Source organism: Heteronotia binoei, chromosome 10 (genome assembly GCF_032191835.1).
Source record: "Heteronotia binoei isolate CCM8104 ecotype False Entrance Well chromosome 10, APGP_CSIRO_Hbin_v1, whole genome shotgun sequence".
Taxonomy (NCBI): Eukaryota; Metazoa; Chordata; class Lepidosauria; order Squamata; family Gekkonidae; genus Heteronotia; species Heteronotia binoei.
In genome coordinates, this window is record NC_083232.1 from 2,371,773 (window position 1) to 2,399,378 (window position 27,606).

The window sequence follows — 27,606 nt, forward strand, 5'->3', positions numbered from 1 at the left end:
AAATGGGCAGTGAAGGACGGTGAAATTGGCAGTAAAATTCGCAGTGGAGGACGGTAAGCAGTGGGGTGCCACAGGGCTTGGTACTGGGTCCCAAGCTCTTTAACTTGTTCATAAATGATTTAGAGTTGGGAGTAAGCAGTGAAGTGGCCAAGTTTGCGGATGACACTAAATTGTTCAGCGTGGTGAGAACCAGAGAGGATTGTGAGGAACTCCAAAGGGATCTGCTGAGGCTGGGTGAGTGGGCGTCAACGTGGCAGATGCGGTTCAGTGTGGCCAAGTGCAAAGTAATGCACATTGGGGCCAAGAATCCCAGCTACAAATACAAGTTGATGGGTTGTGAACTGGCAGAGACTGACCAAGAGAGAGATCTTGGGGTCGTGGTAGATAACTCACTGAAAATGTCAAGACAGTGTGCGTTTGCAATAAAAAAGGCCAACGCCATGCTGGGAATTATTAGGAAGGGAATTGAAAACAAATCAGCCAGTATCATAATGCCCCTGTATAAATCGATGGTGCGGTCTCATTTGGAGTACTGTGTGCAGTTCTGGTCGCCGCACCTCAAAAAGGATATTATAGCATTGGAGAAAGTCCAGAAAAGGGCAACTAGAATGATTAAATGGCTGGAGCACTTTCTCTATGAAGAAAGGTTGAAACGCTTGGGACTCTTTAGCTTGGAGAGGCGTCGACTGCGGGGTGACATGATAGAGGTTTACAAGATAATGCATGGGATGGAGAAAGTAGAGAAAGAAGTACTTTTCTCCCTTTCTCACAATACAAGAACTCGTGGGCATTCGATGAAATTGCTGAGCAGACAGGTTAAAATGGATAAAAGGAAGTACTTCTTCACCCAAAAGGTGATTAACATGTGGAATTCACTGCCACAGGAGGTGGTGGCGGCCACAAGCATAGCCACCTTCAAGAGGGGTTTAGATAAAATATGGAGCACAGGTCCATCAGTGGCTATTAGCCACAGTGTGTGTGTATATATAAAATTTTTTGGCCACTGTGTGACACAGAGTGTTGGACTGGATGGGCTGTTGGCCTGATCCAACATGGCTTCTCTTATGTTCTTATGTTCTTATAAATCCTATATCTTCATCTACCTCACAGGGTGTCTGTTGTGGGGAAGGAAGGTAAAGGAGATTGTGAGCCGCTCTGAGACTCTTCGGGGTGTAGGGCGGGATATAATCCAATATCTTCATCTATCTCACAGGGTGTCTGTTGTGGGGGAGGAAGGTAAAGGAGATTGTGAGCTGCTCTGAGACTCTTTGGAGTGGAGGGCGGGATATAAATCCAATATCTTCATCTACCTCACAGGGTGTCTGTTGTGGGGGAGGAAGGTAAAGGAGATTGTGAGCTGCTCTGAGACTCTTTGGAGTGGAGGGCGGGATATAAATCCAATATCTTCATCTACCTCACAGAGTGTCTGTTGTGGGGGAGGAAGGGAAAGGAGATTGTGAGCCGCTCTGAGACTCTTTGGAGTGGAGGGCGGGATATAAATCCAATATCATCATCATCTTATCTGGCAATCCGGCACTTTGCCTCTGTGGGCCGAGGGGCTCTGCGGTCTGGTCATGCCTCCGACACGATCCTGAACCATCTCCACTCCTCTCTCCTTTCAGCCTGGGATAGTGTCCCCTTTCAAGCGTGTCTTCCTGAAAGGCGAAAAGGGCCGGGATAAGAAGGCGCAGGAGAAGGTGACGGAGAGGCGGCCGCTGCATTCGGTGTCTCTCTCCTTGCCCGACCGGGTGGAGCCGGACGTCCTCTTGAACGACTACATTGAAAAGGAAGTGAAGGTAGCGGCTCCCCTTCCTCGGGCCTTTGCTTTGGGGCTTCAGGCCTTTAGGTGGTTTGTTTCTTCGTTTGCTTCATTTCTACCCCACCCTTCTTCCCAAGGGGGGGGGCGGCTTATGTAATTCTCCTCTCCTCCATTTCGTCCTCACAACAAGAACCCTGTGAGGTAGGCTAGGATGAGAGCATGGGACTGGCCCAAGGTCTCTGAGCAAACTTCCATGGCACGGGGTGGGGGGGGGTGGGGATGTCCCCGATCCCAGTCCCACACTGTAACCACAGCATGATACTGGATTCTGCATCCCTGTTTTGAATCATTTAAAACGGGTGGGGAATCTCCATCTCGAGGGCCGTATAGGACCCTCGAGGTCACTTGGTGTGGCCCTCGGGGATTGCTGGGCCAAACAGAGCCATGTGGCAGCCTCCCTGGGGCCTGACTGGGCAGCGAGGATCGTGGGGCCCAGCCGCACTGTGCAGCAGCCTCCCCAGGGCCAGGCAGGGATTGCAGGGCCCAGATGTACTGTGCGGCAGCCTCCCTGGGGCCTGGCTGGCCGGCCAGAATTGCTGCAGGGCCTGGAAAAGTTACTGTCACAGTTCATTTTGCACTTGATTATCCCAGAGGGATAAGATGCTAATGAGTGTGTGACCTAATATGCTAATATTAGGGGGTGGATCTGATATGCTACTGAGTTCCCTCTGGGCTTTTTCTACAAAAAGCCCTGGACCTATGAATTTGCCTAGGGTGGCGGGCCGGGTGTGTGTGCCAGATTAGGCTCTCCCCACATGACTTCAAATAGAAAAACAATTATTTGCATTAATTTTGCTGGCCTGAATCATTCTTCCTCAGCGGAGCACTGGTTTTTAAGTTGATAATTTTTAATGGCCCGCGAATGATGTTATAAATATCCGTATGGCCCTTGGCAGAAAAAAGGTTCCCCACCCCTGATTTAGAAGCAGCAGTTTGGAGTGTTCACCTGGACTGCTGGGACCCACATGTCCCCCTATCCATACAGAACCAGCCAGGAAGCTCTGAATATTTTCTAACCCCTGGGAATAGAAGGCAGCCTCTATTCACACCCCCATCCTGTATCTGTACACTTGTGATTGGCTGGAGAGAGGCCTGCCTGTAAAAGAACTCTTGGAGTGGCTTAGCTGGTTTTTCCTCCGTTGGATTCTCATAACTAGAGAAAGGCTAGGCTGAGAGGGAGCGTGAGAGCGCAACTGGCCACAGTACACCCAGTAAGCTTCATGCCAAGTGAAGATGCGAACTCAGTCTGTCCTGCACTCTGGCCTGAGAGTCAGTGGTGTGGTTAGAGCAGGGGTGGCCCCAAACTTGCTTGATGTTAGAGCCACATAGAATAAATTTCAGATGTTTGAGAGCTGCAAGACGTGAACATCAGATGTTTGCAGGAAGGAAAGAAGGAAATAGGGGAGGGGGAGGGGGAAAGAAAGCAACTAACTTTAAATGCTTTCTCCAAGCAGCCAACTGGCTTGGCTCAGAGAAGTGATTTAAAGAGAGAAATGCCTTCTCCAAGCTGGCTGATGGGGCGGTGGGGACTTCGAGAGCCACACAATATATGTGAAAGAGCCGCATGTGGCTGCTGAGCCACAGCTTGGCCACCCTTGAGTTAGAGTGTCACACTAGGATCTGGAGAACCCAGGATAGGACCCCCCCCCCCCACTCTGCCATGGAAGCTTACTGGGTGACCCGGGGCCAGTCATGCATTCTCAGCCTAACCTACCTAACCTAGGGGAGGGACAGTGGCTCAGTGGTTGAGCATCTGCTTGGGAAGCAGAAGGTCCCAGGTTCAATCCCCGGCATCTCCAAAAAAGGGTCCAGGCAAATAGGTGTGAAAAACCTCAGCTGGAGACCCTGGAGAGCAGGGGAGGGAGGGTGGCTCAGTGGTAGAGTATCTGCTTGGGAAGCAGAAGGTCCCAGGTTCAATCCCTGGCATCTCCAAAAAAGGGTCCAGGCAAATAGGTGTGAAAAACCTCAGCTTGAGACCCTGGAGAGCCGCTGCCGGTCTGAGAAGACAATACGGACTTTGATGGACCCAGGGTCTGATTCAGTATGAGGCAGCTTCATATGTTCATATGTTGTACCTCACAGGGTTGTTGTGAAGATAAAATGGAGGAGAAGGAGAATGAGGGAAGCTCCTGTCGGTATCAACTGGGGAAGAAAGGCAGGGGTATTAATCAAGTAAATAAAGCAACCACCACTCCACGCTGGCTCTGGGGTTACATTGTATTGGAACATTATAAAGGTAGTAGCACAAAAACTAATAGCATCCCTCATTAGACATTATGGCAAAATAGATCTCAAAACCAACCCATGTTCATCATCCCCAAAAACCTGCCTGAAAGGAAATCCTTTCTTTGTGGATTCTTTTTCTGAGTTCCTGTCTGCTTTCGCTTATAGAATCGTAGAATTGGAAGGGACCTCCAGGGTCATCTAGTCCAACCCCCTGCACAATGCAGGAAACTCACAAACACCTCCCCCTAAATTCACAGGATCTGCATTGCTGTCAGAGGGCCATCTAGCCTCTGTTTAAAAACCTCCAAGGAAGGAGAGCCCACCACCTCCTGAGAAAGCCTGTTCCACTGAGGAATCGCTCTAACGGTCAGGAAGTTCTTCCTAATGTTGAGCCGGAAACGCTTTTGATTTAATTTCAACCCATTGGTTCTGGTCCTACCTGCTGGGGCCACAGAAAACAATTCCACTCCATCCTTTATATGATAGCCCTTCAAGGACTTGAAGATGGTGATCCTATCACCTCTCAGCCTCCTCCTCTCCAGGCTAAACATGCCCAGCTCCTTCAACCTTTCCTCATGGGACTTGGTCTCCAGACCCCTCACCATTTTCGTCACCCTCCTCTGGACCTGTTCCAGCTTGTCTATATCCTTCTTAAATTGTGGTGCCCAAAACTGAACACAATACTCCAGGTGAGGTCTTACCAGAACAGAGTAAAGCGATACCATCACATCACGTGATCTGGACACTAGACTTCTGTTGCATTTGCCTTTTTAGCTACCGCATCACACTGTTGACTCATGTTCAGCGTATGATCCACTAAGACCCCTAGATCCTTTTCACACAGACTACTGCTAAGACAAGTCTCCCCCATCCTATAACCATCAATTGGATTTGTCCTACCTAAATGGAGAACTTTACATTTATCCCTGTTAAAATGCGTTTTATTGATTTTAGCCCAGTTGCCAGCCTGTCAAGGTCATCCTGTATCCTGTTTCTGTCTTCTACTGTATTTGCAACCCCTCCCAATTTTGTATCATCTGCAAATTTAATAAGCGTCCCCTCCACTCCTTCATCCAAATGATTGATAAAGATGTTGAACAAAACAGGTCCCAGGACAGATCCTTGAGGCACTCCACTTGTCACTCCTCTCCAAGAGGATGAGGAACCATTCACATTTACATGAAGCTCCTTTAGTAGTCTATTAAAAAAAAAAAAAAGATCAGGTCATTTCTCTCTCTCTCTCCCCCTCCCTCCCTTTTACACACACCCATTCTTACTCCTGAAACAAGAAAGGGGCGGGGGAGCGCCACCCCTGCAAGCAAAACTGGCTTGCTTGTATTAAATGTTTGGCGGAGGGGCTAGATGAACACTCATCATGGATGCTTAGGCTGATCCTGCATTGAACAGGGGGTGGGCCAGTCTGGTCCCTTCCAACTCTGGGATTCTGGGAGTGTACAGAGGAGGCTTTCTGAAAGTTGCACTGCTTCTTATTTAGAGGTCTTGGGCTATGAGGTGTGCATGTCTCTCTCGCTCAAAATACTTTTTTCTTGCTTTCCAGTATTTAGGACAATTGATGTCTGTCCCTGGGTACCTGAATCCTTCCAGCCGTACCGAATACTGCATTTAATAGACAATGCAAAGTGCGTACCACATCGCTCGAGCGTCTTTGCGTAGTGGGGCATGTTCTTCAGCTGTAGCAAGGTCAGGCAACAGGCTTCCTTGTAGCTTGTTTCATTTGAGGCCCCTTTAGAGTTCATGTGAAAATATATAGGACAGGGAATGAACAGCCTTTTGGGCCAAAGTGCCCCAAATCCTGCAAAGATGCCGATGGACAGGCAAAAGGAAGGTGGGGGGGGGGGGGGGAGAGAGGAGAAGCAAGGCTTGTACTCGGCCGGCCATGCTAGAGCAGGCGTGGCCAAACTGCAGCTCATCTTTCACACATGCTGTGTGGCTCTCAAAGCCCCCACCACTCCCATCAGCCAGCGCAGAGAAGGCATTTCTCTCTTTAAATCACTTCTCCAAGCCAAGTCAGCCAGCGGCTTGGAGAAGGCATTTAAAAGTTAAAGTTGCTTTCTTTCCACCTGTTCTCTCCCCATCTCTTTCCTTCCTTCCTCCCTCCCTCCCTCCTTCCTTCCCTCCCTCCCTCCTCCATCTATTTTCCTTCCTTCCCTCCCTCCCTCCCCTCTCCATCTATTTTCCTTCCCTCCCTCCCTCTCTCCCCTCTCCATCTATTTTCCTTCCCTCCCTCCCCATCTATTTTCCTTCCTCCCCTCCCCTCTCCATCTATTTTCCTTCCTTCCTTCCTCCCCCTCCCTCCCCCCTCCATCTATTTTCCTTCCTTCCTTCCTCTCTCCCTTCCTTCCTTCCCTCCCTCCTCCATCTATTTTCCTTCCTTCTTTCCCTCCCCCCTCCATCTATTTTCCTTCCTTCCCACCCTCCCTCCCCCTCCATCTATTTTCCTCCCTCCCTCCTCCATCTATTTTCCTTCTTCTCTCCCTCCCCTCCCCATCTATTTCCCCTCCCTCCCTCCCCTCCCCATCTATTTTCCCTCCCTCCCTTCCCTCTCCATCTATTTTCCTTCCTTCCTCCCCCCTCCCCCCCCTCTCCATCTATTTTTCTTCCTTCCTTCCTCTCTCCCTTCCTTCCCTCCCCCTTCATCTATTTTCCTTCCTCCCTCCCTCCTCCCTCCATTTTCCTTCCTTCCTTCCTTCCTTCCTTCCTTCCTTCCTTCCTTCCTTCCTTCCTTCCTTCCTTCCTTCCTTCCTCTCTCAAACATCTGACCGGGGTGGCCAAACTGTGGCTCACACATATTGTGTGGCTCTTGAAGCACCCATCAGCCAGCTTGGAAAAAGCAGTTGGCTCTTTATATCACTTCTCCAAGCCAAGCCAGCTGGCAGCTTGGAGAATGCATTTAAAGTTGCTTTCTTTTCACCTCGTCGTCCCTCCTCTGTCCCCCATCTATTTTCCTGGCTTCCTGCCTGCCTGCCTTCCTTCCTGCTCTCAAACATCTGACATTTATTCTGTGTGGCTCCTACGTTAAGGAAGGCTGGCCCCCCCTGCAACTGACATCCATGTCTTGCAGCTCTGTGCCAGAGCAAGCTGATCCTTGAGTCCCTCCCTCAGGTAGAGAAGCAGCTGGCGTGGCAGGCCAAATGCCTGGGTTTGCCTGCTGTGATGTAGGAGCTGGTGCGTGAGGCTGGCCACTCCTGGGCAGATTGGTGGGCCGGTCCCTCTTCCCCCTCTCCTTTAGGGTTACGGCTACATCTTTGCGCAAGAAGAGCATGAGGGGGCTGGAGAATTCTTTCAGAACACCAAACTCTTTAAGCATCTTTTATTTTAAAAACGTTAGCTGCCTCTCTTCCTCGTGGCGCTCAGGCGGCTTACAGCATAAATAAAATGCATAGCATGAAACACCTTAAAAGCCAAAGTTAAAAATTGCAACTCAGAACTACTAGAAAACGTAAGCAACCGCTGTCCTAAATAAAAGCATCTTCAGCTGCCTGCAAAAGATCTCAAGTGAGAGGCCTGGGCTCCCCCCCCCCGGGGAGGTGGTTGTTCCCGAACTGTGGGGCTGCTACCAAAAAGGCCCTGTCTCGTGTACTCACCGGATGAGCTTCTTCGGTCGATGTCAAGAGGGCCCTCTCCCTGGGATCTTAATTCCTGAACAGGAAAAGATAGGAGAAGAGGGTACTTCTTCCTTTTTGTGCGTGTCTGTTTGCTTCTTGCCCCAGGAGGCTGGAGGGGTTGGTTGGAGGGGGCTTTTCTGACCTGATTTCTCTGCCACCTTAGAAGAGGCAAGTGATAGATTCATGCAGGGCTTTTTTCATAGCAGGAACTCCTTTGCATATTAGGCCACACACCCCTGATGTAGCCAATCCTCTTGGAGCTTACAGGAGGGCCTGTATTACGAGCTCTGTAAACTCTTGGGAGGATTGGCTGCATTGGGGGGGTATGGCCTAATATTTAAAGGAGTTCCTGCTACAAAAACACCCCTGGATTCATGTCATCTAAAGAGAATTCCCCACACCCCCAACCCCCCCAACACCAGTTTGGTGTAGTGGTGAAGTGTGCGGACTCTTATCTGGAGAACCGGGTTTGATTCCCCACTCCTCCACTTGCACCTGCTGGAATGGCCTTGGGTCAGCCATAGCTCTGGCAGAGGTTGTCCTTGAAAGGGCAGCTGCTGTTAGAGTCCTCTCAGCCCCACCCACCTCACAGGGTGTCTGTTGTGGGGGAGGAAGATAAAGGAGATTGTGAGCCGCTCTGAGACTCTTCGGAGTGGAGGGCGGGATATAAATCCAGTATCTTCTTCTTCTTCTTAAAAATGTTCTCTGCGTTTCTGCCTTTCTCAAAAAATGCCACCCCCCACCCCCAGCAAATTTTGTGGTTGGTTGCTATCTTTCTCTCTCCCTCCCCCCCCTTCCCCTAGAGAGCACATCAGCTTCCCGGGCAGCTGACCCCAGAGCACGACGCGGTGATCAGTTTGTCAGCCTACAACATCAAGCTGGTGTGGCGAGACGGCGAAGACATCATCCTCAGGGTCCCCATCCACGACATCGCGTCCGTTTCGTACATCCGGGACGACTCCTCACATCTAGTGGTGTTGAAAACAGGTAGGCCGGGACCGATTTGGGGGATCTGCCTCGACGCGTCCGTCAGCTTTTGTAGTTCCAGTGCGGGGAGGCAGCTCCGGTGGAGGAGGGTGATGCGTGTTTTCTGGAATCGCTCTCCTTCAGAAGAGAATAAATCTGCCCAGGATCTGTAGGTGGTTCTGAATGTCCTCTCTGAACCTCTGGGCGCAGCAGTGGCCACTTAGGAACCAAGGCTCAGCAGGAGAGCATCTGCTTGGCATGCAGTGAAGGTCCCGGGTTCGATCCCCAGCAGCATCTCCAGTTAGGTTCAGGCTGTGAAAGACCTTTTCTTGAGATGGGCACCACATTTTAAGAAGGATATAGACAAGCTGGAAATGGGCACCACATTTTAAGAAGGATATAGACAAGCTGGAAATGGGCACCACATTTTAAGAAGGATAAAGACAAGCTGGAAATGGGCACCATGTTTTTAAGAAGGATCTAGACAAGCAGGAACGGGTCCATAGGAGGGTGACGAAGTTGGTGAGGGGTCTGGAGACCAAGTTTTATGAGGAAAGGTTGAAGGAGCTGGGCCTCTTTAGCCTGGAGAGGAGGTGGCTGAGAATGATAGGATCACCATCTTCAAGTACTTGGGCTGTTGGATAGAGGATGGTGTGGAATTGTTTTCTGTGGCCCCAGAAGATAGGACCAGAACCAACGGGTTGAAATTAAATCAAAAGAGTTTCCGGCTCAACATTAGGAAGAATTTCCTGACAATTAGAGCGATTCCTCAGTGGAACAGGCTTCCTTGGAGGTGGTGGGCTCTCCTTCCTTGGAGGTTTTCAAACAGAGGCTAGATGGCCATCTGACAGCAATGAGGATCCTGTGAATTTTGGGGGAGGTGTTTGTGAGTTTCCTGCATTGTGCAGGGGGTTGGACTAGATGACCCTGGAGGTCCCTTCCAACTCTACAATTCTATGAACTTCCTGACCGTTAGAGCAATTCCTCAGTGGAACAGGCTTCCTCCTCAGGAGGTGGTGGGCTCTCTTTCCTTGGAGGTTTTTAAACAGAGGCTGGATGGCCCTCTGACAGCAATGAGGATCCTGTGAATTTAGGGGGAGGTGTTTGTGAGTTTCCTGCATTGTGCAGGGGGTTGACTAGATGACCCTGGAGGTCCCTTCCAACTCTATGATTCTATTACCCTGGATGGTTGTGGCCAGTCCGTGTAGACGATACTGACTCTGATGTGTGGGGGGGAGCATTCTGTCCTGCGAGCCCCTCCTTCGCATTCTCCAGTGGCCCTGGTTGACCCATTCCATTAAGAGCTAGCCTAGGGGTGGCCAAACTGCGGCTCGGAAGCCACACGCGGCTCTTTCACACATATCATGTGGCTCTTGAAGCCCCTACCATCCTGTCGTCTGACTTGGAGAAGGCATTTGTCTCTTTAACCGTCAGTGGCTTGGAGAATGCATTTAAAGTTAAAGTCGCTTTCCTTCCGTCTTTTCCCCTCTCCGATTTATTTTCTCTCCCTCCCTCCAACAGCTGGTGTTCCTGTCTTGCAGCTCTCAAACATCTGATATTTATTCTGTGCGGCTCTTACGCTAAGCAAGTTTGGCCAGCCCTGAGCTAGCCCCTCACAGTGGTTGCTAGGAAGGTCCCCGTGTTCCCCCCCCCCCCCCCGGCTTTCCAGATCTTTTTGACAGACCCGCTTTGACTGCAGATACAATTACAGCTGCAAGGAGTGACTTGAAGGGGGGGTGGGAAGCTTTGTAGAGGGCTGTGAGGGCAAAGAGAGTCCCCTCGTTGGTGTCTGCCCACCCCACCTTGTCACTTTGCCTTCCTGAGCGCAGAAGCATCTCAACAGCAATTGAGGCCCCAACGAGGCAAAGGGAATCACGCTGCCGTGCGTTTCTCATTCCTGTTTGCCTAACCCTTAAGGTTTGCTTACTGCAGGCCGCCTGCAGATTTCTGGCTCTCCTTGGCTCTAAAGCCGTGGGCTCACCAGGAAGAACTGCTTGAATCTTGGCCTGCGCTTGACCTGTGTTTCCTTTTTCCCTGGGCCTTGTCACTGGGGAGAGACACGCCCTCTTGATTGCCAGGGCTTCAGGCCTGAGTGGGCATTGATGCCTTGGACCCGCCCTGCCTCCCCACCGCCACTGCGTATCCAGTTTCCTTTCTTTTTCTCTGCAGAGCTAGTCCATGCAAATATTCTTCCATGTAATTCTGAAGAGTAGCCGATGGTGGGAGGAGATACAGGGAACGGGAGGACGGTGGCTCAGTGGTAGAGCATCTGCTTGGGAAGCAGAAGGTCCCAGCTTCAGTCCCCGGCATCTCCAAAAAAGGGTCCAAGCAAATAGGTGTGAAAAACCTCAGCTTGAGACCCTGGAGAGCCACTGCCAGTCTGAGAAGACATTACTGACTTGGATGGACCAAAGGTCTGATTCAGTATAAGGCAGCTTCACATGTTCATATGAACTGCGGCAGACTTGCTTTAGCGTTTCCACTAACGGTCTCTGGTTTTTCTCAGCTCAGGACCCCGGGATTTCCCCTAGCCAGAGTCTTAGCGCCGAAACCCTCGAAAGCTCTGACTTCGGGATCGCTCTCGGAGAGCGGAGTGGTACCCGTCGAAGCTTGCTGCCTGGTGGTCCTGGCGACGGAGAACAAAGTAAGATGCTTCTGCCTCTCCAACCTGGCAGCTCTCCCTCTGTGGGGCAGGCCTCACTTCCGCATTTCCCCCCAAAAGGGTCCCTGTTAGGATCCTCCCTGCACAGACCAGACTCTCAGAATGAAGGCCCAGTACTCACCGACTTGCGTCTCCCACTGCCATAGATGGTGAAAATGTCCCATGTCAGGGGAGGGCGGGATATAAAAGTGATAAAATAAAAATAAATAAATGTGGACTGTGTGGGGAGGCAGAGCTATCTCACGCCATCCCATCCTGCGTCTCACTGAAGCACAATTTTGGACCCCAAAGAGAGGAGCAAAGCAAGAGGAGATGAGTTGTGTCTCTGCGGAGAACTCTTTCAGCCTTTGCCAGTTGCTAAACAACTTCAGTTGCTCACTAGAATATTCTTAGTTGGCTCCAGAGTGCGTTTCTGGGACCACATTAACGCTAGGCTAGTCATAATCCAGCAAATGAACATAAGAGCATAAGAGAAGCCATGTTAGATCAGGCCCATCCAGTCCAACACTCTGTGTCACATAAGAACATAAGAGAAGCCCTGTTGGATCAGGCCAACGGCCCATCCAGTCCAACACTCTGTGTCACATAAGAACATAAGAGAAGCCCTGTTGGATCAGGCCAACGGCCCATCCAGTCCAATACTCTGTGTCACATAAGAACATAAGAGAAGCCATGTTGGATCAGGCCAGTGGCCCATCCATTCCAACACTCTGTGTCACATAAGAACGATGGTGCGGTCTCATTTGGAGTACTGCGTGCAGTTCTGGTCGCTGCACCTCAAAAAGGATATTATATCATTGGAGAAAGTCCAGAGAAGGGCAACTAGAATGATTAAAGGGCTGGAGCACTTTCCCTATGAGGAAAGGTTGAAATGCTTGGGACTCTTTAGCTTGGAGAAACGTCGACTGCGGGGTGACATGATAGAGGTTTACAAGATAATGCATGGGATGGAGAAAGTAGAGAAAGAAGTACTTTTCTCCCTTTCTCACAATACAAGAACTCGTGGGCATTCGATGAAATTGCTTAGCAGAAAGGTTAAAACGGATAAAAGGAAGTACTTCTTCACCCAAAGGGTGATTAACATGTGGAATTCACTGCCACAGGAGGTGGTGGCGGCCACAAGTATAGCCACCTTCAAGAGGGGTTTAGATAAAAATATGGAGCACAGGTCCATTAGTGGCTATTAGCCACAGTGTATGTGTGTATATAAAATTTTTTGCCACTGTGTGACACAGAGTGTTGGACTTGATGGGCCGTTGGCCTGATCCAACATGGCTTCTCTTATGTTCTTAACATAAGAGAAGCCATGTTGGATCAGGCCAATGGCCCATCCAGTCCAACACTCCGTGTCACATAAGAACATAAGAGAAGCCCTGTTGGATCAGGCCAATGGCCCCTCCAGTCCAACACTCTGTGTCACACAGTGGCCAAAAAAAATTATATACACACACACACACATATACACACTGTGGCTAATAGCCACTGATGGACCTCTGCTCCATAGTTTTATCTAACCCCCTCTTGAAGGTGGCTATGCTTGTGGCTGCCACCACCTCCTGTGGCAGTGAATTCCACATGTTAATCACCCTTTGGGTGAAGAAGTACTTCCTTTTATCCGTTTTAACCTGTGAGTCTTGACTTTAAATGAGTCAACAATGGGCTGTATCAACAGAAGTCTAGTGTCCAGATCACGTGAAGTGATGGTATTGCTTTGCTCTGCTCTGGTAAGACCTCACTTGGGAGTATTGTGTCCAGTTTTGGGCACCAGATTTTAAGAAGGATATAGACAAGCTGGAAGGGGTCCAGAGGAGGGCAACAAAGATGGTGAGGGATCTGGAGACCAAGTCCTATGAAGAAAGGTTGAAGGAGCTGGGCATGTTTAGCCTGGAGAGGAGGTGGCTGAGAGGTGATATGATCACCATCTTAAAGTACTTGAAGGGCTGTCCTATAGAGGATGGTGTGGAATTGTTTTCTGTGGACCCAGAAGGCAGGACCAGAACCAATGGGTTGGAATTAAATCAAAAGAGTTTCCTGCTCAACATTAGGAAGAACTTCCTGACCATTAGAGCAGTTCCTCAGTGGAACAGGCTTCCTCGGGAGGCAGTGGGCTCTCCTTCCTTGGAGGTTTTTAAACAGAGGCTAGATGGCCATCTGACAGCACTGAAGATCCTGTGGATTTAGGGGGAGGTGTTTGGGAGTTTCCTGCATTGTGCAGGGGGTTGGACTAGGTACCCTGGCGGTCCCTTCCAACTCTATGATTCTAACAGGCTTCCTCCTTGGGAGGTGGTGGGCTCTCCTTCCTTGGAGGTTTTTCAACAGAGGCTAGATGGCCATTTGACAGCAATGAAAATCCTGTGAATTTAGAGGGAGGTGTTGTGAGTTTCCTGCCTTGTGCAGGGGTTGGACTAGATGACCCTGGAGGTCCCTCCCTACTCTACCATTCTAGGATTCTAAACGAGCCCACATCTGGAATGGTAGAAGATGAACTTGCGCAGATAAATTTTTTTTGGCCGTGCCGAAACGGGACTGTCTCTCCAGCAGTTTCTCAGGTTGCTCAAGGCAGGCAGGCTCCCTCTCTCGTTCTTGACCCCTCTTCTCTCCTCCTCCAGGTAACGGCAGAGGAGCTCTGCTCTCTTCTCAGCCAAGTCTTCCATATTGTTTACACAGAGTCCACTATAGACTTCCTAGACAGAGCAATATTCGACGGGGCCTCCACGCCAACCCGGCATCTGTCCCTGCACAGCGGTATGAGGCTCTGCATTCCAGCCGTGTGTCCTGGGGGATCCTCGAGGGCTGCACAAGGGAGGGAGGGGCCGTGGCTCAGTGGCAGAGCATCTGCTTGGCATACAGAAGGGACCAGGTTTGATCTCCAGGGACACGCCCCTGCCTGCAGCTGCAGAGAGCTGCTGCCGGTCTGAGCGGACCTTGATGGACTGAGGGTCTGAGGCAGCGTGAGGCAGCTTCATATGACTCCTCCCAGGGCTTTTTTTTTTTTTTGTAGCAGGAACTCCTTTGCATGTTAGGCCACACACTCTTGATGTAGCCAATCCTCCCAAGAGCTTACAGAAGGCCCTGGAATAAGAACCCTGTAAGCTCCTGGAGGATTGAAGAAGAAGATGATGATGATGATGATGATGATGATGATGATGATGATGATGATGATGATGATGATGATGATGATACTGGATTTATATCCTGCCCTCCGCTCCGAATCTCAGAGTCCCAGAGCAGCTCACAATCTCCTTTCCCTTCCTCCCCCACAACAGACACCCTGTGAGGTGGGTGGGGCTGAGAGGGCTCTCACAGCAGCTGGCCTTTCGAGGACAACTCTGGAAGAGCTGTGGCTGAACCAAGGTCATTCCAGCAGGTGCGAGTGGAGGAGGGAGGAATCAAACCCGGTTCTCCCAGATAAGAGTCTGCACACTTAACCACTAGAAGAAGACGACTGCAGATTTATACCCCGCCCTTCTCTCTGAATCAGAGACTCAGAGCAGCTCACAATCTCCTATATCTTCCTCCCCCACAACAGACACCCTGTGAGTTGGGTGCGGCTGAGGGGGCTCTCACAGCAGCTGCCCTTTCAAGGACAACTCCTGCCAGAGCTATGGCTGACCCAAGGCCATGTTAGCAGCTGCAAGTAGAGGAGTGGGGAATCAATCCCGGTTCTCCCAGCTAAGAGTCCACACACTTAACCACTACACCCAACTGGCTCTCTATTAGAGCTCTGGCTGACCCAAGGCCATTCCAGCAGCTGCAAGTGGAGGAGTGGGGAATCAAACCCTGTTCCCCCAGATAAGAGTCCGTGCACTTAACCACTATACCCAACTGGCTCTGTATTAGAGCTATGGCTGACCCAAGGCCATTCCAGCAGGTGCAAGTGGAGGAATGGGGAATCAAACCCAGTTCTCCCAGATAAGAGTCCGTGCACTTAACCACTACACCAAACTGGCTCTCTATTAGAGCTGTGGCTGACCCAAGGCCCTTCCAGGAGGTGCAAGTGGAGGGATCAAACCCGGTTCTCCCAGATAAGAGTCCGTGCACTTAACCACTACATCAGACTGGCTACATAAGAGGGGTGTGGCCTAATAGGCAAAGGAGTTCCTGCTATAAAAAAAAGCCCCGATTTCTCCTGTGAAAGAGAGCTCTTAACTTACTGTCCTTTTCTGCATAGCCCATCTCTCTGTCATGGAATCATCTGGAGATGCTTGCGCTGTTGTTCTTTCAGGGCTGCGTTGAGAAGGCACATGCACCGAGGTGGGTGGCTGGGTGGGCGTCCTTCCTTGGAGCTCTGGGTTGAGCTTGGACTGTTGGGCTCTCTCATCTGCAGGGTTCTGCTTGGTAGTGCTGCGCGCAGACCAGAAGCTGCGGTCCACTCCTCGGTCTTGCGCGAAGCTGTTCTGGCCAAGAGGAGAGCAGCCAACGAGACAGGAGGCTTTCTGTTCCCCCAGCCTCCCTCTGGCGGGCCTGATCTCCCCACAGCGTTGCAACAGCAGTCTGCCCAGTTACGGTCTCCTCTTGCAATTTCGTGCGGGGCAGGTTTTTCAGCGGTGCCGAAGCTGGAACTAAGACCAGAAAAGTTGCTCTCTTGAGCATTTTCTGGGCAAGAACTGCTTCATATTTGTGGAAACGAGGTGGTGAAATAACTTCACCCAGTCTATTGCAGTTAGTCTCTGGGCCAGTCGTTCAGCCTTGTTTTAGAGTAGGCTAGGGAGTGCCAGTGTTGCATGCCTGCTCAAAAATGCAAATTGATGACCTGCCTTCTCCATGTATTTTTGCACGCAGATGTTTTGCCCCCCGCCTGCCACTCACTGCCCATATCTCAGACCCAAGGACGCTGTCTGCTCACCCTGCGGGGCCTTTTCTGCACACTCTGAGGGGGCAGCCCACCTCACCCCCGGGAGGTCTGCATCAGCAGCAGTGCCCTTGATTGGTTTCTCTGTGATCTTTTGGCAGATGACTCTTCTACGAAAGTGGACGTTAAAGATGCTTACGAAACAGAGGCGAGCACTATGTGAGTCCCTGAAATGCTGACAGGAGACTGGGGGGGTCAGGTTCCACGTGATCCCCTTAATGTCTGCATCCTTAAGCCATCCTGACGCAACACGAGGACAGTTTTGGAGGGCAGTCGTGCTGGGCTGGAAGCTGCTGCCCAAGCCACATTTCTACAAAGCTGTATGGCCACTCAGAACTCTTGCTGGGCAATAAGCCACATATGTTCCCACCCACATTCTAAATGCACTTTTGGGCACCATGGCACCACCTGGGGGACCTTTAGGCTGGAGGACCAATCCTTTCATCAGATGGTTAAACATTTAGAGGGCTCATAAGAGCAGCCGGCCAAGGGAGAGAGTGCCACCTCTGGGTTTCTCATAAGGACGTAAGAGAAGCCCTTTTGGATCAGGCCAGTGGCCCTTCCAGTCCAACACTCTGTGTCACATAAGAACATAAGAGAAGCAATGTTGGATAAGGCCAATGGCCCATCCAGTCCAACACTCTGTGTCACATAAGAACATAAGAGAAGCCCTGTTGGATCAGGCCAGTGGCCCATCCATTCCAACACTCTGTGTCACATAAGAACATAAGAGAAACCATGTTGGATCAGGCCAGTGGCCCCTCCTGTCCAACACTCTGTGTCACATAAGAAAAGCCATGTTGGATCAGGCCAATGGCCCCTCCAGTCCAACATTCTGTGTCACATAAGAACATAAGAGAAGCCCTGTTGGATCAGGCCACTGGCCCTTCCAGTCCAACATTCTGTGTCACATAAGAACATAAGAGAAGCCCTGTTGGATCAGGCCAATGGCCCTTCCAGTCCAACACTCTGTGTCACACAGGGGCCAAAAAACCAGGTGGCATCAGGAGGTCCACCAGTGGGGCCAGGACACCAGAAGCCCTCCCACTGTGCCCCCCCCCCCAATCACCAAGAATGCTGAGCATTACTTGCCCCAGATATAAGAAAAGCCATGTTGGATCAGGCCAATGGCCATCCAGTCCAACACTCTGTGTCACATAGGAACATAAGAGAACCCATGTTGGATCAGGCCAGTGGCCCCTCCAGTCCAACACTCTGTGTCTCATAGGAACATAAGAGAAGCCCTGTTGGATCAGGCCAATGGCCATCCAGTCCAACACTCTGTGTCACACAGTGGCCAAGAAACCCTCCCACTGTGCCCTCCCCAAGCACCAAGAATACAGAGCATCACTTGCCTCAGACATGAGAATATAAGAGAAGCCGTAATGTGTTGAGGACCCTTGCTATAGAAGATGCGCAGTGGGTCCAAAGTGGGGGGTAGTAGGGAATGGGGGCAGTCCCATGCAAGCGCATGGCCAAAAAACTCTAGTGCCATCAGGAGGTACATGAGTGGGGCCAGGACACTAGAAGTCCTCCCACTGTGCCCCCCCTCCAGCACCTGACTGGACTCAACCTGCTGCTTTAGACCAACCCAGCTGTCCACATAATGCTATTGAGATGGCAGCTGCTTCGGAAACGACGTTATTTTAATCTGCACCACCACTAAGATCTCTCACAGCACCACCTCATAACACTTTGTGAGCTCCAGGAAAGGCGCCGTTGAGCCCCATGTGTTGAGGACCCTTGCTGTAGAAGATGGGCAGTGGGTCCAAAGCCCTGGTCCCTGATGTAGGAGGGAATGGGGGCAATCCCATGCAAGCACACCCCAATACCCAGCTTGGATCGGAAGAGAAAATCCCTGAGGCTCCAGAGTAAGCCCCAGTGGCTGCTTTGGGTTCAGTCAGAGTGACGCCAGCATCTGTTGTACCATTCCAGCTCTTTCCGGAGTCCTTGGAGACCAGCGGCAACTCCCCCTCTTCCTTCACAACGCAGCCGTCTCCGCACCCCAAGACAGCGAGCGAGAAGCGAGCTGAGCACCACGGCCACAGAGCTGCTTCAGGACTACATGATGACGGTAGGGAGACAAGACTCACCTCCCCCCTCCTGTCACCATTCCAGGTGGGGCACCCAGCACCACTCTGGGGCCTTGGCTGTGAATCCCAGAGGCATAACGCCTTTCCTGTGGTCTTTTGGGGCAGCAGAGCACATAAGGGACCAGAGCTTCATTTTGCTTCATGTTTAAAGACCATAAGGACCATAAGAGAAGCCATGTTGGATCAGGCCAGCAGCCCATGCAGTCCAATACTCTGTGTCACACAGTGGCCAAAAAACCCAGGTGCCATCAGGAGGTCCATCAGTGGGGCCAGGACACTAGAAACCCTCTCACTGTTGCCCCCCCCCCCCCCCAGCACCAAGAATACAGAACATCACTGCCTCAGACATAAGAGAAGCCATGTTGGATCAGGCCAGTGTCCCATCCAGTCCAACACTCTGGGTCACACAGTGGCCAAAAAAACCAGGTGCCATCAGGAGGTCCATCAGTGGAGCCAGGACACTAAAAGCCCTCCCACTGTACGCCCCCCCCCCCCCAGCACCAAGAATACAGAACATCACTGCCTCAGACATAAGGACATAAGAGAAGCCATGTTGCGTCAGGTCAATGGCCCATCCAGTCTAACACTCTGGGTCACACAGTGGCCAAAAAACCCAGATGCCATCAGGAGGTCCACCAGTGAGGCCAGGACACTAGAAGCCCTCCCACTGTTGCCCCTCCCTAAGCACCAAGAATACAGAGCATCACTTGCCTCAGACATGAGAACCTAAGAGAAGCCCTGTTGGATCAGGCCAATGGTCTATGCAGTCCAACACTTTGTGTTACACAGTGGCCAGAAGACCCGGGTGCCATCAAGAGGTCCACCAGTGGGGCCAGGACACTAGAAGCCCTCCCACTGTTGCCCCCCCCCCCCCCCCCGAGCACCAATAAGACAGAGCATCCTCTGCCCCAGACAGAGAGTTCCAACAATACGCTGTGGCTAATAGCCACTGATGGGCCTCTGCTCCAGATGTTTCTCCAGTCCCCTCTTGAAGCTGGCTATGCTTGCAGCCACTGCCACCTCCATATAAACCACCCAGAGAAGGTTTGTGGCCGTGTGCCAGCTGATCTTTGGGCGCAGGCTACAGCGTGCGCTGAGGCAATGGGTGCGTTCACACAGCAACAGTCGGCAAGCGGACCTTTCCATTTTACACACAGCAGATTTCATTAGGGTGGGTCTTATAGCGTGTGTGAACACACCCAATACGGAAACCTAACTGAGCGCCTGGACCGACTCAGCGTGGGAAGTTTGTACAGATGCCATCAGCATGCAGATCTGTTCCCTCCAGTGCTGGAATCACCAGTAACAAGTTTCACCTCGTCTTTCTCTTTCCCAGCTGCGAACAAAACTCTCCTCTCACGAGATCCAGCAGTTTGCCATGCTTTTGCACGAATACCGCAACGGGGCCTCCATCCAAGAGTTCTGCATCAGCCTGCGGCAGCTTTACGGGGACAGCAGGAAATTCCTTCTTTTAGGTGAGCACCCCCCACCCCTCCCTTGATCCCCAAAGGCTGCTTGGTGTTGATACTTCCTGTGAGTCGCATTGCGCAAGACCCATTTTGTCTCGGGGTATTATGGCTCCTTGGTGCTTGGGAAAGTTCTGCTCTGAGTGGAAGAGAGCTCTGGGCTTCGCTCTCCCACTTGTGACATGAGGGTAATACTGGCCTGAACTTGCCGGACTAGCTCAGGCTGCCTGGTCTCATCGGATCTCAGAGGTTATTCTAGCATTGGGAAAAGTGCAGAAAAGGGCAACTAGGATGATTACAGGGGTGGAACCCTTTCCCTATGAAGAAAGGTTAAACGCTTGGGGCTCTTTAGCTTGGAGAGGTGTCGACTGCGGGGTGACATGAGAGAGGTTGACAAGATTATGCATGGGATGGAGAAAGCAGAGAAAGAAGTCCTTTTCTCCCTTTCTCACAATATAAGAACTCGTGGGCATTCAGTGAAATTGAAATTGCTGAGCAGTTGGGTTAGAACGGATAAAAGGAAGTCCTTCTTCACCCAAAGGTGATTAACATGTGGAATTCGCTGCCACAGGAGGTGGCGGTGGCTACAAGCATAGCCAGCTTTGAGAGGGGATTGGATAAAAATATGGAGCAGAGGTCATCAGTGGCTATTAGCCACAGTGTGTGTGTTGGCCACTGTGTGACACAGAGTATTAGCCTGGATGGGCTATTGGCCTGATCCCAACAGGGCTTCTCTTATGTTCTTATGTGACACAGAGTGTTGGACTGGATGGGCCATTGGCCTGATCCAACAGGGCTTCTCTATGTTCTTATGTGACACAGAGTGTTGGACTGGAGGGGCATTGGCCTGATCCAACAGGGCTTCTCTTATGTTCTTATGTGACACAGAGTGTTGGACTGGAGGGGCCATTGGCCTGATCCAACAGGGGCTTCTCTTATGTTCTTATGTGACACAGAGTGTTGGACTGAAGGGGCCATTGGCCTGATCCAACAGGGCTTCTCTTATGTTTCTTATGTGACACAGAGTGTTGGACTGGAGGGGCCATTGGCCTGATCCAACATGACTTCTCTTAAGTTCTTTGTGACACAGAGTGTTGGACTGGATGGGCCATTGGCCTGATCCAACATGACTTCTCTTATGTTCTTATGTGACACAGAGTGTTGGGCTGGATGGGCCACAGGCCTGATCCAACAGGGCTTCTCTTATGTTCTTATGTGACACAGAGTGTTGGACTGGAGGGGCCACTGGCCTGATCCAACAGGGCTTCTCTTATGTTCTTATGTGACACAGAGTGTTGGACTGGATGGGCTATTGGCCTGATCCAACAGGACTTCTCTTATGTTCTTATGTGACACAGAGTGTTGGAATGGAGGGGCCACTGGCCTGATCCAACAGGGCTTCGCATATGTTCTTCTGTGACACAGAGTGTTGGACTGGAGGGGCCACTGGCCTGATCCAACAGGGCTTCTCTTATGTTCTTATGTGACACAGAGTGTTGGACTGGAGGGGCCATTGGCTGATCCAACAGGGCTTTTCTTATGTTATGTGACACAGAGTATTGGACTGGAGGGCATTGGCCTGATCAACAGGGCTTCTCTTAAGTTCTTATGTGATACAGAGTGTTGGACTGGATGGGCCATTGGCCTGATCCAACAGTGCTTCTCTTATGTTATGTTCTTATGTGACACAGAGTGTTGGACTGGATGGGCCATTGGCCTGATCCAACATGACTTCAATTAAGTTCTTATGTGACACAGAGTGTTGGACTGGATGGGCTATTGGCCTGATCCAACATGACTTCTCTTATGTTCTTACGTGACACACAGTGTTGGGCTGGATGGGCCACTGGCCTGATCCAACAGGGCTTCTCTTATGTTCTTATGTGACACAGAGTGTTGGACTGGAGGGGCCACTGCCTGATCCAACAGGGCTTCGCATATGTTCTTCTGTGACACAGAGTGTTGGACTGGAGGGGCCACTGGCCTGATCCACAGGGCTTCTCTTATGTTCTTATGTGACACAGAGTGTTGACTGGAGGGGCCATTGGCCTGATCCAACAGGGCTTTTCTTATGTTATGTGACACAGAGTGTTGGGACTGGAGGGGCATTGGCCTGATCCAACAGGGCTTCTCTTATGTTCTTATGTGACACAGAGTGTTGGACTGGATGGGCCATTGGCCTGATCCAACAGTGCTTCTCTTATGTTCTTATGTGACACAGAGTGTTGGACTGGATGGGCCATTGGCCTGATCCAACATGACTTCAATTAAGTTCTTATGTGACACAGAGTGTTGGACTGGATGGCTATTGGCCTGATCCAACATGACTTCTCTTATGTTCTTACGTGACACAGAGTGTTGGGCTGGATGGGCCACTGGCCTGATCCAACAGGGCTTCTCTTATGTTCTTATGTGACACAGAGTGTTGGACTGGAGGGGCCACTGGCTGATCCAACAGGGCTTCGCATATGTTCTTCTGTGACACAGAGTGTTGGACTGGAGGGGCCACTGGCCTGATCCAACAGGGCTTCTCTTATGTTCTTATGTGACACAGAGTGTTGGACTGGAGGGGCCATTGGCCTGATCCAACAGGGCTTTTCTTATGTTATGTGACACAGTGTTGGAACTGGAGGGGCATTGGCCTGATCCAACAGGGCTTCTCTTATGTTCTTTATGTGACACAGAGTGTTGGACTGGATGGGCCATTGGCCTGATCCAACAGTGCTTCTCTTATGTTCTTATGTGACACAGAGTGTTGGACTGGATGGGCCATTGCCTGATCCAACATGACTTCAATTAAGTTCTTATGTGACACAGAGTGTTGGACTGGATGGCTATTGGCCTGATCCAACATGACTTCTCTTATGTTCTTACGTGACACAGAGTGTTGGGCTGGATGGGCCACTGGCCTGATCCAACAGGGCTTCTCTTATGTTCTTATGTGACACAGAGTGTTGGACTGGAGGGGCCACTGGCCTGATCCAACAGGCTTCGCATATGTTCTTCTGTGACACAGAGCGTTGGACTGGAGGGGCCACTGGCCTGATCCAACAGGGCTTCTCTTATGTTCTTATGTGACACAGAGTGTTTGGACTGGATGGGCACATTGGCCTGATCCAACAGGGCTTTTCTTATGTTATGTGACACAGAGTGTTGGACTGATGGGCCATTGGCGCTGATCCAAAAGGGCTTCTCTTATGTTCTTATGTGACACAGAGTGTTGGACTGGAAGGGCCATTGGCCTGATCCAACAGGGCTTCTCTTATGTTCTTATGTGACACAGAGTGTTGGACTGGATGGGCTATTGGCCTGATCCAACAGGGCTTCTCTTATGTTCTTCTGTGACACAGAGTGTTGGACTGGATGGGCCACTGGCCTGATCCAACAGGGCTTCTCTTATGTTCTTATGTGACACAGAGTGTTGGACTGGATGGGCCATTGGCCTGATCCATCATGGCTTCTCTTATGTTCTTCTGTGACACAGAGTGTTGGACTGGAGGGGCCATTGGCCTGATCCAACATGGCTTCTCTTATGTTCTTGGGAAACCCACCCACAGTCCGTTTGAACAGCAACTACACTGGGGCAGAGGCTGGCTGGCTCTTGCACCAGACATAGGGCCTCTGAGCCATTGTGGGAGAAACGTGGTGTGGGACAATGTGTGTTTTAACTGCTCGCCTCAGTCCCCTCAAGCCACCAAACCCTGGTTGCAGTCCCTAGAGCGAGCTGCAAGGATGGGCGGTAGGGGGGAAGACCTTTTCTCCAAATAAACAAAACTTTTCGAAAAGCAGAAGATCAGCAGAGCAGCTGCTATCCAGGCGTAGCGAGAGCTAGAGCTGTTCAGGGTGAATCCTGCAGTGGTGAGCTAGAGTTGGGCTTCTCCGTTCTTTTGGATGCTCTGGGTAAGAGCCGATGTTCCCTCTAAGCTGCAGAGTCTTGTGAGCAAAAATTCTACTTTTGTGAGCTACTGGCATTAAAAGTGTGAGCTACTGACAGGCCTCAGATTCAGCAGGAGCTCACAGGAGCGCAGCTCCTGGACTTTTCTGAGAGTTTCCCCTCTTTCTCCCCACTTACCTTGTCCATTGAATAGGAGGTGCAGCTGCATAACAATCCCTGCATTACGAGAGCGGGCAGCCAGCCAGCCACCGCCCCAAGCAGCCCTCATTAACCCCTAGAGAATCCCATGGCACACTTCTCCCATTTCTTACATGATTTTGGGTGGCGGGTGGCTTGCTGGCCTTTTGACTGGGGGGGAGGCGGCCAAGGAGAGCCCCAGGGGAGCGAGGCCTGCTTGGGCTGGCTGGATCTCTAGCCAGCCTAAGCAGGCCTTGCTTGCCCGGGGCTCTCCTTTCTTGCAGCAGTTGCTTTTGGCTGGGGGGGGGGTATACACTAATGAGTCATGCTAATGAGCTCCGCCACCTGTTTTTCTACAAAACGATCCCTGGGCTTACCGGCATTGAAGTTGTGAGCTACTGCACAAATTAGTGCATTCTGGGATCATCCTTCCTGAGCTAAGACAAAAACGTGTGAGCTGGAGGCTAAAAATCTGTGAGCTAGCTCATGCTAAATCCGCTTAGAGGGAAGACTGGTAAGAGCTACTCAGATCAAAGGTTTGCTCAGTTTGTTAAATTTTTTTGTTAATTTTACTGTCAATTAATTAAAATTTGTTAATTTTACTGCATACTGCTGTTTTGTTGCTTTCGCACGCTCAAGCTACTCATCAAGGGTTTGCTCCATTTGTTAATTTTGCTATTCTGTCATCGTCCCATTTAAATTCTCAACCCCTGCCTACCAGATCATTTCACTTCACTGTCATTGGTTCTTAAATCTGTACCATGTTGCATTCTGGGCCACTGCCTACCAGCTCTGTAGGGCCTCTGCTCAGCTCTGTAGGGCTTTGCTCCTGTGCTGGATTCCTCGTCTGATGAAGTGTGCTTAAGAGCACACGAAAGCCGATGTTCTAGATAAAAATTGGCTGGTCTTAAAGGTGCAGCTTGACTCCTGCTTTGGTGAGAGCTCACACATGTGGTTGGAAGGCAGCTGCAGCCCTCTCTGTAGAAAGAAACCGTTGGCACTAACCCCCCCCCCCCCAAAAAAGCCCCATCCCCATTCAGACAAGTTGTGTTTCCTCACGGCTCCCTCTAGTGGCTCAGTCCGTGCAACGTTTGGAAGAAATGGGAGACGGATGCCATAATTCTTGCTTCAAGGTGGACAGGTGTTTCAGCCTAAGGGCTTCCATCTGAGCCTTCGCCCATTTTGAGATGCCTTCCTCAGGTTGTTTGCTGACCCTGGAAGCACGGAGAACATACGCAGAGCCCTGCTGGGTCACACCTGTGAGGGCCTGTCCTAGTCCGGTGCCACATTTCACGTTTAGTCTGGCGTCCCATCCTGTCTCAGGGAATTTCACAGTGGTACCTTGCCAAATCCCACCCTGGCTGGCCCAGGTGAGCCAGTCTCCTCAGATCATGGAAGCTCAGCAGGGTCAGCCCAGGTTAGTACTTGGACGTGAGACCACCGAGGAAGCCTAGGCCATGCAAACCACCTCTGTTCCTCCCTTGCCTTGAGAACTCTGCAGGGTCACTATAAGTTGGCTATGACTCCACAGCGTTTTCCGCCGTCACCACCGCATTGCAAACATCCTTCCCGCCGCCATCAGCAAGATAAAAACTTAGTTCTTATTTAGAGCAACCACTGTTGGAAAAAGGGGAGTCTGGCCTTCCCAGCACCCAGTAGTCAGAGTTTGGAGTAGCAAAACTAGATCCAGGAATTCTCCGCTGTCGCTCGCTGAGAGGACAGCAGCCATGTTCTAGCAAGCCCAGTCACTCTGGAATTCGAGTGCAGGTCTTTTTTCAGTGATCCAAAGTCCTGTCCAGCTTCGCATCAACAAGAGGAAGCAGCTCTTGCTGTAGCAGATGGGATGAGTTAAATGGCAATTAAGAACATAAGTCATTGTTGGATCAGGCCAATGGCCCATCCAGCCAACACTCTGTGTAACACAGTGGCCAAAAAAACCTCCAAGTTCCATCAGGAAGTCCACAGTGGGGTCAGGACACTAGAAGCCCTTCCACAGTCCCCCCCCCCCCACAAGCACCAAAAATACAGAGAATCACTGCCCCAGACATGAGAACATAAGAGAAGCCATGTTGGATCAGGCCAATGGCCCATCCAGTCCAACACTCTGTGTCACATAAGAACATAAGAGAAGCCTGTTGGATCAGGCCAATGGCCCATCCAGTCCCAACACTCTGTGTCACATAAGAACATAAGAGAAGCCCTGTTGGATCAGGCCAATGGCCCATCCAGTCCAACACTCTGTATCACACAGTGGCCAAAAGACCAGTGGGGCCAGGACACTAGAAGCCCTCCCACTGTGGCCCCCCCCCGAGCACCAAGAATACAGAGCATCACTGCCCCAGACAGAGAGTTCCATCTATACCTTGTGGCTAATAGCCACTGATGGACCTCTGTTCCATATTCCCTGTTCCCTATTAAATACAGTTCCCCGTCGGCTGTGATTTAGGAATGTGGAGGTCTGTGGTCATTCTGGTTCTGGGGGGAAATGCAGTGTCAGAATGTTTATGACTGACGGCAGCATGAAGGATTAAATCTTTTGCTTCTTTCTCTCCCGCCTCCCCCTTCCCCAAAGGCCTTAGACCCTTCATTCCCGAGAAGGACAGCCAGTACTTTGAGAACTTCCTGGAAACCCTTGGCGTGAAGGATGGCCGGGGCATCATCACTGACAGCTTTGGGAGTACCGGCGGACGGTGAGCTCCGCCTCCAACTCCACAACCAATGGCAACGGAGCCACCGGGAGCTCGGATGACCAGTCGGGTCCCTCGGAGGGGGACGAATGGGACCGCATGATCTCGGACATCAGCAATGACATCGAGGCTCTTGGCTGCAGCATGGACCACGACTCTTCCTGAAATGCAGAGGTCAGGAGAGGACAGCAGCAACTCTCGGGCACAGCCGCAGCCCCGCAGCACGGGGGAGCGGGGTCTTTGTTACTCTCTCTTACCCACACGCCTAGAGGGAAGACGTCCCCAGTTCGCTTCTGGGGAAAGCTGAAGGTGAAATGCTATAGGACTTTCCCCCCTTCCTGCCTTTGTCCGCGGCTCCGTTTGGTATCCACCTCGTGCTCATGGCCGCTGGTCTCTTCTGTGAAGGTGCGAAAGTGAGCAAGCCGTGGGAGAGGGGGAGGGGGCTCGGCCCGGGGAGGACACAGCTCCCCAGCTCTTCCTGGCATGCCCCCCTCTCTTCTCCCCAAAGCCTGAACTGTCACTGGAGGAGCAGGGGGGAGCCCAGAGGGGGCACTGGGGGTTCGCCGGCCGCGAGGACGCTCTCAGTCAGCCCGTGGCATTGCACACAACATTTCTATTTTTTTACATGAAGTTTTACCGCAATGTGAATAACTTAATATCCCAGGCGTTTTGTCGGGAGGCGCTTCTGATTCAGACCAGACCGTGGCCTTGGTGGTCAAGCTGAGGGGGGGGCGCCTTTCGGTGGCGAGGGCCCGAGCGGGGAACGGATCTTCCCTGGCCCCACGGGTGGGGGGTGGGGTACCTCTTGCCAACTGACCTTTCCTCAGCGAGCCAGGAGGATAGGGTCAGCCGCACAACTTTGACCTGCCAAGTCCCGGCAGAAGTGCACTTGCTTTCGCGTTGGTGCTTGCGGCTGGGATTGGGACGGCGACGCTCGCTTGAAAGGGCGCCCTGCAGTTGTGAGCTGCAGCCGGCAACCCGTGCTTAGCTCAAGCGAGGCCGTCTTTCAGCTGCTAGGCTGTCCGTCCCTGAGCAAGCTTCCGGCTGCAGGCTAGGCCTGGCTTGCTGGGAGCCCTCCCGTTTTTATGGAGCATGACTTCCCACAGAGGTTGTTCCTAATTAAGGTGCTGAGGATCT

At 51.4% G+C, this 27,606-nt stretch overlaps 1 protein-coding gene across 1 annotated transcript in view; it reads left to right on the forward strand.

Annotated features, from left to right (window-relative positions):
* CCM2 (CCM2 scaffold protein) overlaps positions 1 to 26,708 on the forward strand; it is a 61,124-nt gene extending 34,416 nt beyond the window's left edge. The window contains 13 exon segments of the mRNA XM_060248061.1: positions 1,623 to 1,796; positions 5,604 to 5,658; positions 5,661 to 5,689; positions 8,475 to 8,658; positions 11,144 to 11,190; positions 11,192 to 11,281; positions 13,909 to 14,044; positions 16,253 to 16,314; positions 18,087 to 18,173; positions 18,175 to 18,225; positions 19,581 to 19,719; positions 26,355 to 26,456; positions 26,459 to 26,708. Of these exon segments, the coding sequence (XP_060104044.1) occupies positions 1,623 to 1,796; positions 5,604 to 5,658; positions 5,661 to 5,689; positions 8,475 to 8,658; positions 11,144 to 11,190; positions 11,192 to 11,281; positions 13,909 to 14,044; positions 16,253 to 16,314; positions 18,087 to 18,173; positions 18,175 to 18,225; positions 19,581 to 19,719; positions 26,355 to 26,456; positions 26,459 to 26,634 (1,332 nt within the window). The 3' untranslated portion in view covers positions 26,635 to 26,708.
* The last annotated feature ends 898 nt before the right edge of the window (positions 26,709 to 27,606 follow it).